This window comes from Corylus avellana, chromosome ca1, assembly GCF_901000735.1.
Source record: "Corylus avellana chromosome ca1, CavTom2PMs-1.0".
In the NCBI taxonomy this organism is placed as follows: domain Eukaryota; kingdom Viridiplantae; phylum Streptophyta; class Magnoliopsida; order Fagales; family Betulaceae; genus Corylus; species Corylus avellana.
In genome coordinates, this window is record NC_081541.1 from 2034099 (window position 1) to 2045675 (window position 11577).

Sequence of the window (11577 nt, forward strand, 5' to 3'; positions counted from 1 at the left end):
AGTTTGTGTTCTATCAATTGAATTTCAAGTTTGAAATCATATTGATTTGGAGAATTTTTGATTAGGTCCAAATTTGGGAGAATTTTAGTAAGAAGTTAAATCCCTAAAATTAACTTGGGGCTTTTGTGTGTAGTGGATTTCTATGTATGATTTAAGCTCCGGGTTGTTAGATTAATGGGGTTGAAAGCTTCAATTTCACTATTGTTCATAGTATGGACATAAACCCTAATTTATATAGTATGAATTAAATTATGGCTTTTGGTATGTAAACACTAGGATTGCTAATTGGATGGGTTAATTACATTTAAAGTGTTGATTAACCCTAGACTTTCATGAGTTCAATGGAAATTGATGCCAATGAGGTTTAGGTTGTAATATGTCATAGTAGAATTATATTGATTATTGTATGTGAATATGAGTATTATTTTCTAAAGACTCCAAAATGATAATGTAAATTTATTTGTAGATGATGGAAAAGTCAAATACAATACTTGATAACCCAATTTTTGAAAATTCTCCTAAAAGACTTCGGGGAGTTGATGGCAATGAATTTGATATTAGTTCAGTGGAGTTTGATCCTAAATTGCACCATCACACGCAAGTCGCACTTTTTGAGTACCAGTTATTTTTTAGAAAAAGAAGAAAAAAATAGAAAAAAGTACCGGTTCATTACACAATGCAAAAAAAAAAAAAAATCCTAATAACCAACAAAAAATAAAATTGCTTTGGCCCCGTGCCATAAAACTTCCTGAATCCGTCCCTGCTACCTGGCTTAACAAAGTACCCAACCATTTGTTGAGGAGCTAGCAAATTTGCTGAGCACGGTAGCTCAACAATGTATATCATATATAATAAAAGATTCGTCCATTATCTCTCCTCTAATTAAAAAATGATTTTATTTTTCTTGAATGCTTAATGTTGAAAAAAGAATAAAGAAATAATAGATAAATAATATTTAAATGAAATAATAAAAGTAAAATTAAAATGATAAACTAAATGTGGATGCTTTAAGAAAATAAAAAAACTAAAATAGAAAAATGTGGTCTTTTGACTAAATTTTAGCCAAGCTTTGAATGAGATTGCAAACGAGCAGTTTCAAATAAATTTCGTTCAAACTCAAGATAATTTTGTACAAATCTCATTCGAACGCCTTTCAAACAAATTATTCTGTTCAAATTTTCAGACTTTTATTAATTACCCGTTTCGACCTAATAAACATCAAATTTAGCAAAAATTTTCAAGGTGGCCAAGTTTACCTTCAACTGATGTTAGATTTAAAAACATAGAAATTTTCATGAACTTTAATTCATAAGCAATAAGCCATTGGACCGACTCAACCTTTTTCGACCGTTCACTTTTTTTTCAAAGCACTGAGCTGATTATTGAGAGACCCCACGTCCCTCTCTCTGCTTCTTTGTTTGATGATATCTTATCTTACAATTTTTTTTGTTTTTTTTTAAAAAAAAAAACTGGCCACAAAAGAAAAAACAACATATTGCTTTTGGCTCCTTGCACTTTTCTTTAATAGTTTAGAAATTTTATTTCGTGCTGAAGTTTACGAGACTTGATTTAAAAAACATATTACATATGGTAGTCGCATACTAAACAAATGGTACGTATTACTGTTACCAAGCAGCTCGGCCGAGCTTGATATTTGGTTGGCTTTAAATTTAATCATATTGTAAGTTCCATGACCCTTACAATATGATTAAAGCCGACACTAAACACGCATCAAGCTGTGTCTAGCTGCTTGGTTTTCCAAGAACCTTGCCTACAGAAGAAGAAAAAAAAGATCTTACTACAATATCCTTTTCCTTCCTTAAAAATGCAATTAACGCCATACCATGAAAAGCATATGATTTATGTAATATAATATATATGATTTATGTGATTTAAAATCTTAAACGACGTACTTAAATATTCACTATGTGACATCGTATGCATTAGGGATCCATCCACTTTCTTCTATCTGCATGCAATCTATTTCAACAATCAACCAGGCAAGGAGTCTCCCAAAATTGAGCTCACCTTACAAAGCAAATAGGCTACATCAGTCCTGGTTCATGGATTGGCCGCCTGAGAAGCAGCCCAACAAAAAGAGAACACTTAAAAACAGAGAAGCTGAGCCCATTGAAATAGACATTGTGCTTCACTTGCCCCAAAAAAGAATCCCCAACAACATTAACAAGCGGAGCCCATCACAACGTGACAAATACTCACCACAATCTAGCATGCTTTGTTTTTATTTTTAGCCACACCAAAAATAAAAAAAAAACCCATTTCGTAATGCTTGTAATACCATGGTGTGATGATTTCAAGGAAGGTGTATGGTATGGTTATCAAACATCACCACAAATGAATTTATACATGTTAAACGACACGCGTACCCACGTTTCCATGAAACTCTGAGGCTCCCAAATCCGACATTTCTTTGTCTGAATCCTTGGGCGGTTCCGGGAATATTGATCAAGCTTTCTTGCACGTGCATGCGTTCAATTAAAGCTTGGCAGGACCAAGCTAGAGAAGATAACGAGAGGGCTACCGAGTGAGAAAGCCTCTGGGTTTCCTTAAATCAACAACAATCACGCTGGTGTTATCTTTGCTCCCCCGAGCCATTGCTAGCTCGGCCAACACTGCTGCTGCCCGAGCAGCATGGCTTTCATTCTCAGCCTCGAGGGAATTCCGCCTCATTCGTCCATCGAGACATCTCTTCACGACCTGGCACGCAACTTCGTTTGAGATAACGTCCCACAAACCATCGCTAGCGAGTACGAGGAATTCATCCTTGTCGGATCGCTTGGTCACCGTGACTTCCGGTTTGGAAATGACATATGGTCTGAGGTAATGATCACCTGCATCCAAAGTTCAGAAATTAAGTAAAGAGAATGTTGATCGTAGCAATATTTCATGTACTATATATAGATGCAATTTGGAGATAATTACTCCATACGGCATCATTCTTAACATCCCAATTATAAATCACCATTTTCTTTCCTACATTAATTAGACTAAATTTGAGTAGTCACAAGCACACCAAGCCATCTTTGTTCTATTAAAAAACTAGTAGATTCCAAAATAATGGGCATAGCATGTAGGAACTTAATATACATACCTATTGATCTAGAAGTGGATAGAACTCCAAGAACGCGTTGTCCATTCCAGTTTATGACCTTTCCACCAGCTGCTTCAATTCTATTCAACTCATCTGGTCTGTCAGGCTATGCGCAGAAATGATTTCACTAGTAAGATTTATAAATTGCTGCATAAATCTCAGTTCTATATCATAACCATAAGGAAACTGAATGATAATACAAGTTAAGGGGACCCTGAAAATCTCGGTTTTATTGACAATATACAAATCTCTTACCATGAACCTTTTCCCCCAATTAATAACAAGCTGATAAGACCAAAGCTAGACAATAAAAAAGATGATACTAAAATATGTGGAGAATACGTGCCATCACCAAGAGAGTTACACATTTGATCACACTGACCAGCTCGTAAAGCCGGGAAAACTAGTAGTTCTCCCCCTCGTTTCTGAGTACATCTTTCGTCCTAAGAATGTAGGGAAAATTAAAATGCCACTTTTGGTACACATTAAATACGTCTATACGTTACCATAGTTCAGAATCAGGAATGTTGTGACAGTTCACAAAGTTTTTCAAGTAGCCACAGTACAGGATGAGAGTTGCACAGTGACTTGATGGGTCAGGCAAAGAATTATCTCAGAATTCATAGGGGATTTTGTTGACAAATGCTAGATTTGATAAAATTGATCAGTCCATGCCCCCACAAAATAGTTGTTCTAACCAAAGCACACATCAAATTGAAAATAAGTGCTCCCTAGTGAAACAAAAGTTGTGCAGCAGAAATTGATCACCTTCTAATTTCCTGGCAATGGCCCAAAATGACCCTAGCTTGGGCTCATTATTGGACTTGCAACATGGCATTGAAATAAATTCACTAACAACTTTATCGTCATATTCAAGTTCACTACTTACTTTATATTTGTATTCTATTGGAGCTGGGAAAACCCTTCCAATGATCCGGTATAATGGGACTCCCTTTAAAGCTACCGATAATATTAATAATAACATGGGAAAAATGCTCCAATAGTCCTGAACTATGACTTTTTTTTTTTTCTTTTTTTTTTTTTTTTCTATATTTATATGTATAAATTTATATATTTTTTGTTTTTATGTCATCTCATGATTGGGTATGACATGAACAAAAGGTGAATGGAATGATCTATTTGATAATGGTTCTATATCCCTGGATAGTAAATTGATAACTTTTGAACCCTAATGAGCGATTTGATGAAAGCCCATACTTCACCATTCAAGCATTTTCCCCTAATAATATTAACAAACAACGACAACCCATATTATTAAGTAAATAAAAACTTCTAATATACCAATTTGGATGAAAGCAATAAAGTGGGCTACCAAGAAAATGTCGGTCACATTTCAGTATGACCAATACCATGAACTCCTGATGAATATTTCTGCCTTCAAAACTTTATTCCTGACTACCAGTTAATTCTTGTCCGGCCAATTTCCTCCCTGATCAATTTGGCAATCCTACGCACGCATATTAATCTATGTTTCTATGATACCTTCCTAAGCTTAAAACATAGAAAGCTATTAGAGAACCGCCATTTTTCTTTGCTTTCAATAATCTACGTTCTATGACCTTTTTCCCGTTTCGCTCTCAAGCCTGAAACCGTTGCTTTCAGTAGCGTTTTTCATTTTGGGGAAATTAAAGGAATAAAAGGAAAAAGTACATAAAACCCGTACCTTATGATCCTTAGACAAGGCCAAAGCCACACCACCACTGCACATCACCGCCCTAGAGTCCCCACAGTTGGCCACCACCACCTCCTCCTCTCCCACCACCGCCACCACCGCCGTGGACCCCACAGTCTTCCCGACCCCATTCCCCCTTACCTCCTCGTCCATTTTACCAAAACACCCTTCCATCACTCTCTGCCAGTACTCCACCCCGTCACCATTATCTCTACCCTGATCACCTCCCACCTCCTCCACCATAACCCCATGAAACCTCTCCTCGCACGCCCTCGCCACGTGCGGCCCTCCATGCCCATCGTACACCCCAAAGAAGTCGTACACCATGTTGTTTCTCTTTATCATGAACCCTAGTTCCACTCTCACCGTGTCTTCCATCTCTCTCCTCCTCCCTATCACCGACACCGACCCGTGCGCCGTGAAACTCTCCGAGCTGTCTCTCTGGCACGATAAAACTTCATCTTTTTCTGCAGAGGAGGACAACGACAATGACATCTCGTTCTTGTTCTCGTCCAATTGTTTCTCTTCCTCCACGTGGGTCTTCGTTCCACACGTGTACTTCAGTCTCCGGACCTTCAGCCTTTTCCGGCGAGCGTTATTGGTTTGGGTCACCGTGAGTTGGCTCATCTCGCCGGAATCTAACGTCATCCGCCGGAGATCCATTGCCACCGTAAACTCGGGCTTCTGCTTCATTCTCATTTGCGTGAATGAAACTTTGAATGAAAGCTAAAGCGACTTCCAAACGTACTAGTATAGAAAAAAGCATGGAATCTTGGCCGTTGTTTTTTCTTGCCCGTTGGATCTGGGACAGTTGGGCTTCCGTGGACCACTTACTTGGATTTTTCAAACAGAGACGTGGGCCGTGAAGATGAGGTTGTGGGACACGTGGAGAACCGATCATGCGGTTAGTGATTCAGTTTGGTGAAAAAAGATTTTATTAGAGTTGGTCGCAAGAAAGGACATTAGAGCATTCCCAATGGAAGAGCCAAATGTTACTTTTATCTAGAATAGCTCTTCAAATGTTCAAAAAACCTCCCACATTGGATGAGCCAAAAATATATGTAAAATAGATATTTGATTAGAAGAGCTAAAAAAAAAGTTAAATGTAGCAGCACTTTTTAAGGGAGCCATTTTATTTTTTAGTGTTTCTCTCTCCTGCTTTATCTTTTTCCCAAATCTTTTCACACCTTTTTTTTAGAAATATAGCTAATCGGATGTGGAGACACTTAAAAATGGTTTAGCTAAACTAGATAAAAGTGAGGTTTGAAGAGCTATTTTACATAAAAATATGGCTCTTCCATTGAGAATGCTCTTACGTGGTGGTGAAAAAAGATTTTATTAGAGTTGGTCGCAAGAAAGGACATTACGTGGTGTCTCGGTGTGCTGAGTGCCGCTTTTGCTTTTTGGCGGTCTGGCCTTTCGCTCTCGGACAATATTGAATGTTCGACGAAGTCACATGTCGTGGTGGGGAGGAGGACGCGTGTCGCGTGAAGCGGGGTCGCGTGCCGAACTTGGACCTCGTACGTTGTGTCCCTGATGATATTTCGTGCTATGGTTTTTTCTTTCCTTTATTAATTATTTTTATTATATTATACGATTTTGAATGAAAATATAAAGGGCTATGATTGGGTCAACTGTGCAGAACGTGACCTATCATGAATGTTGATGGGTGCTACAGTGTTCTTTAATGAAGTCCATAGGAACGATTTGTTCATAATTGAAGGAAGCCACGGTATGAGGATCATCCTTTCACAGAAATGGCATGAATTAATGTTACCTATGGGTCGCTGCAATGTTGTCATTTCAATTTAAAGTAATCACTAAAAGACGAATAAATTGAGATTTAACAGTGACATACGGGAATTTTTAATTTAAGAACACCAGAGTGTAGCTCTTCGGTTCAGATTTGAGTAAATACATCTCCTGTAGTTAAACAAGCAAACAAACAGAGAACTTTTGAAGCTATTAGCAGCAGGAATGGTGAGAGTGCATTACCCTCCGAGTTGGGTATTGAAGAAATATAACAATCAACATAAGAGTAAAATATAGGAACAAGATCAACATGATTTACATGTGATCCATCATCCATCTCAACTATTAGTTGGTTTTTGTTGATGCATATTTTTGCATGATTGGACTTGACTAGACTGCGGGTGCTTGCAAAATAAGGAGAGAACCACTATAATGGCTCTGGGCCGAAGGTGAGCGGAAGACCATCTGATGATGGGTTATCTAAGGCTCCCTGTGGCTTTTTAACTTTTGTGTAAGTGGGCCTTTATATCGATTGGACCTCTATCTTTGGGCCCTAGGCCTATTTTTATCCATATTAATTGACCCTGATTCCGTCCCTGACCAATCCAATTGGTCAAGTTTCTGGAGTGTGATTTATGGCTGCCGTTGGAGTTGTCTTTCGAAATCAGTAAAGTTTTTCGAGTGTTGTACCCAGGTCGCTCCCCTCTCCGTGTCATTCCGACGGCCCTTTTCGGGTTGCCCCCCGCTCCCTTAAGGTGTTGGTTATTTCATTGACGCCAAGCCCGAGGTCCGCTGCGGATCACGGTGATGCCAAACACATGTATCTCACAGCACCAGAAACATTGAAATGCTAAAACATTAGCACATTTTTTTATTCATGAACATTCTTCTAAAACCAGAAAATGCAAACATTAGCAGGTCTATACAGGAGGGGAATAAAGGATAATAGTGAACAAGGCGTCTAGAACATTGAAGAATAGGAAATATGAACGGTGGGAGAAAATGAATATAGTGGCAATAAATTAACTGATCAAATGAGGGTCCAAATTCGCAGTTGTACAAGGAGTCGCAAATTTGAAGTTAACAGACATACAGATTACACAAAGCAGGTACAAGTATGATTTATACAGTTTACAGCTAGTAGAACAAGACAAAGGTTAAAGAATGAGATGACAAATATACATGCCAACGTAAGATTAATTATACCTGGCACTCATGCGTCCGGAATCTTTTCCATTTGTAGGCTCTGTAGGCCACTTTCATCCTCCCTAAGAAGCAGCTCTTGAAGAGTTTTAATGGGAAGTGACCAGAATAAGAATAATCAATCAACAAACAAATTAGGAAGATAAGAGCCCAGAAAAGAAGCTCATATAAGCTGTCCGATAAGCGCAGAACTGTCATAGAGAAAACTTCACTGTTCTCACTCCACCTTAACAAAATCACCAGTAATCATTGCATGAACAGGTCCCATCTTTGAAGTGGTGAAAACGGTTAGAGTCTCTTACCACTATTTCCCTACCAGTGGCCATTGAGATAAATTTGATTGCAGCATGACAATCTCCGCAAACCCGAAGATTCTTAAATACCCTGATGGGTTTTGATTTGGATATGCTTATAAGACCAAATGCCACAGCTATTTTCTCACTATGTTGAAACAAGTATTGCTCCTTCCGTTCATCCTCCACATCATGAAGAACAAATTCTGTATCGGGTACATAGCCCAGTTCCTTTATTTTCAAAGCCAGATGGTTCAGTTGATCATAAATCTCTCGTGCTAGGGAGTGTGAAGTGTCCCCTACATGGAACTTGTGCACCGTATTTTCAACCTCTATCCAGCTACAACCTGCCTCTTTAATCAAGTTTCTCTCTTTCATATTTTTTCTAATTATTGCCACATCCTCCCATTGACCTGAGGAAGCATACAAGTTCGATAGTAAGATATATGCTGCTGGATCATGTGGGTCTTGCTCAAGAATCATCTTAGCAGCATGTTTCCCAAGTTCTTTATTTCCATGAACTCGACAAGCAGCAAGAAATGTACGCCAGACTAGCGCATCAGCCTTGAAAGGCATTGAGTTAACAAATTCAAGGGCTTCTAAAAGGGATCCTGACCTGCCCAACAAATCGACCATACATGCATAATGCTCCATTCTCGGGACAATGCCATGTTCTTTGTACATCGCATTGAAGTGTTTCCAGCCCTCAGAAATCAGCCCCACATGGCTACAAGCTGATAAGACAGCAATATAGGTGATCTCATTCGGTCTAACACCAACCTCAAGCATTTTGTGGAAAAATTCCATAGCTCTAGAGGCAAATCCATGTTTTGCGAAACCAGTGATCATAGAAGTCCAAGAAATAACATTCCGATCTCCCATATCATTAAAAACATGAAGAGCAGATTCTATGTTTCCACACCTAGAATACATAGAGATCAAAGCGTTAGAAATGCATTGGTTTGACTCAAACCCTGATTTCAGTACACTGGCATGAATTTGCTCGCCCTTACCAATTGCACCAATACTTGCAGCTCCACTCAGGAGACTTGCATATGTGAAAGCACTAGCCCCAAGTCCTGCATCCTCGATTTCATGAAAAAGTTGAAAGGCTTCTTCAGAATTCAGATTTTTGGCATAACCATCAACAACCGTGTTGTAAGAAACCAAATTCTTCTCAAACAGCATATCAAAAGCTTTCCGGGCATCTTCCATCATGCCAGACCGTGCATACATGCTAATAAGAGAATTTCCCACACAATTAACCGATGCAAGACCTAGTTTCACTGCATGGCCATAGACTTGCTCACCCAGTCGTAGATCAGAAAGATTTGCACATGCCTTCAGGACACTAGCAAATGTGAAATGATTTGGCGTAACATGAGCCTTAATCATTTTGTGAAATAGTTCGACAGCTTCCATATCAAGCCCTCCACTTTGCACATATCCTGTGATAATTGCTGTCCAAGACATGACATTATGATCTATCATCCGATCGAAAATTTTCCTCGAATTATCCAAAGATCCATTTGACGCACATTTTGCATACATGTCCACCAAACAACAACCAATACAAACATCCAAAGGCAATCCCACCTGGATAACCCAAGAATGCAATTGCTGCCCAAGCGACAACAATTTTAACTCTGCACAAGCCGATAAAACTCCACTCAGTGTAAACTGATCCGGAACATTCCCATTTAAAACCATATCCAAGAACAAATCTATGGCCTCTCTTGAGTACCCCAATTGCATAAACCTAGTTATCATCAAAGTCCAAGTAACCGCATTTTTCTCAGGCATTTTCTCAAACACCTTATACGCTAAATCTACATCACCACTACCCTTTACAAGCATATCAATCAATGCACATCCAACACACAAATCGGACTCAAAATATCCACTCTTTATGACAAACCCAAAAATCATCTTCCCGATCGAAATATTGTCCGCATTCGAACATGCCCGAATCACAGCCGCGAAGCAATACTCATTTGGGTAAAAACCATTCTCAAGCATTTCAAGGAATGTCCCAATGGCTTCAAATTCCATATCATTATTCGCAAAACACGAAACCATAGCACTCCAAGAAACCAAGTCTCTCTTATCTCCCATACTATGAAAAATGGCTTTTGCTTTACCCCAATCCCCACACTTTGAGTACAAGCTGATGAGAGAGTTGAGAACGACCGAGTTGGGCTCGAGTTGGGACTGAGCCAAGCGAGTGTGAACGACTTTGCCGAGTTGGAAATTCCGGGACCTGATGCAGGACTTGAGGAGAAGGGAGTAGGTGGTGAGGTCTGGGTGGGTACCCTTTTGGGCCATGCCATCAAGGGTGGAGATTGCTTTGTGGAGGTGACCCACATTGAGGTGGTGGATCAGACGGTGGTTAAAGAGTTCAAAGTCTTGCTTATGTGGTGGTGGTGATGATGATGATGATGATGATGATGGAAGATTTTGGCGGGAAGGGTTTGAGGGTGGTTTGAGAGAAGGTAAGGAGAGTTTGGATGGAGACGAAAGCGAGAGGCTAAGCATATTTCTTCTAGTCAAACCCGATTCAGTACAAACACGCTCCAAGCTATATCCAAAAGCAAATAAATATAAGGCCTTTCTCAATGGAGCGGCCTCATGACCTTTACGGAGATCTCACAAAGCATTGGGGCGTTGAAGTTGTTGTCAAGCCCATCTCAATCACAAATATTATTTCATGAATTTGTGCACAATGAATGGAAGCCCATCTCATAAAGAATTTGGGCTTTGAAGAATTTAACTTTGTAGTTGGGGCTTAGGCCATTGAGTTCTTTCATCGTTGGTTTTTTTTTTAAAAAAAAAATAACGGAAAAAAGGTTACATGGTCTGTAGACTAATTCTTTAATTAAAAATTGGGTGAAAGACCAAAACAAAGTTGTGGAAATTGCTGGTTAGATGAAGAATTATTCTGACTTGGTTTCATGCGAAACGTTGAACCTCTCGGATTTGGATTTTAATCTCTCAATAAAATCAATTGCTATCAAAGGTCGAGTCTAATTGTCAGTGGCCTTTTGAACCCATTGAGATTTCTATGACATAACAATAAAATCCCATAATTATTTCAAGAATTACATGTTACTTTCTGCATTTTTTTTTATGCTTAAAGTATGTATAAAATTCTAGGTTGTAAATCTTCTTTTGGTATATCTGATAGTCTTCAACATTAGTGTTTATTTGGTGTATAATTTTAAAAATTAGTTTTACTGAATCAAAAATCAAAACCAACATTTTTTCAATTATTTTATTTTATCTAAATTAAAAATAGAAAATAGTTTCGTAAAATAATATTTCAATAATCTTTAACAATATGTTGTTTTTAGAAATAATTATTTGAAAATAGCTTCAAAACGTATAAAAATAATTAATTTTTGCACGATGTTTTACTTTTTTTTTTTTCAATTTAAAATATATATAAAAAAAAAAATGGTCTTGCATGAAAAACAGTATTGAAACCTGTCGGAGTCTTCTTTCTAATTTTTCTACCCCGTAGATAA

At 38.4% G+C, this 11577-nt stretch overlaps 2 protein-coding genes across 2 annotated transcripts; both read right to left on the bottom strand.

The window, feature by feature from the left end:
- Positions 1 to 1983: 1983 nt before the first annotated feature.
- On the bottom strand, positions 1984 to 5764 carry LOC132179379 (probable protein phosphatase 2C 8). Its single transcript, XM_059592099.1, has 3 exons — positions 4797 to 5764; positions 3113 to 3218; positions 1984 to 2852 (listed from the first exon to the last, which is right to left on the bottom strand). Exons 1-3 carry the CDS (start codon positions 5502 to 5504, stop codon positions 2539 to 2541), a joined length of 1128 nt encoding a protein of 375 aa, XP_059448082.1. The 5' UTR covers positions 5505 to 5764; the 3' UTR covers positions 1984 to 2538.
- Positions 5765 to 6362: 598 nt separating this feature from the next.
- On the bottom strand, positions 6363 to 10589 carry LOC132179386 (pentatricopeptide repeat-containing protein At3g49170, chloroplastic). The gene has a single exon (XM_059592112.1). It carries the CDS (start codon positions 10586 to 10588, stop codon positions 7997 to 7999), a length of 2592 nt encoding a protein of 863 aa, XP_059448095.1. The 5' UTR covers position 10589; the 3' UTR covers positions 6363 to 7996.
- Between the last annotated feature and the right edge of the window lie 988 nt (positions 10590 to 11577).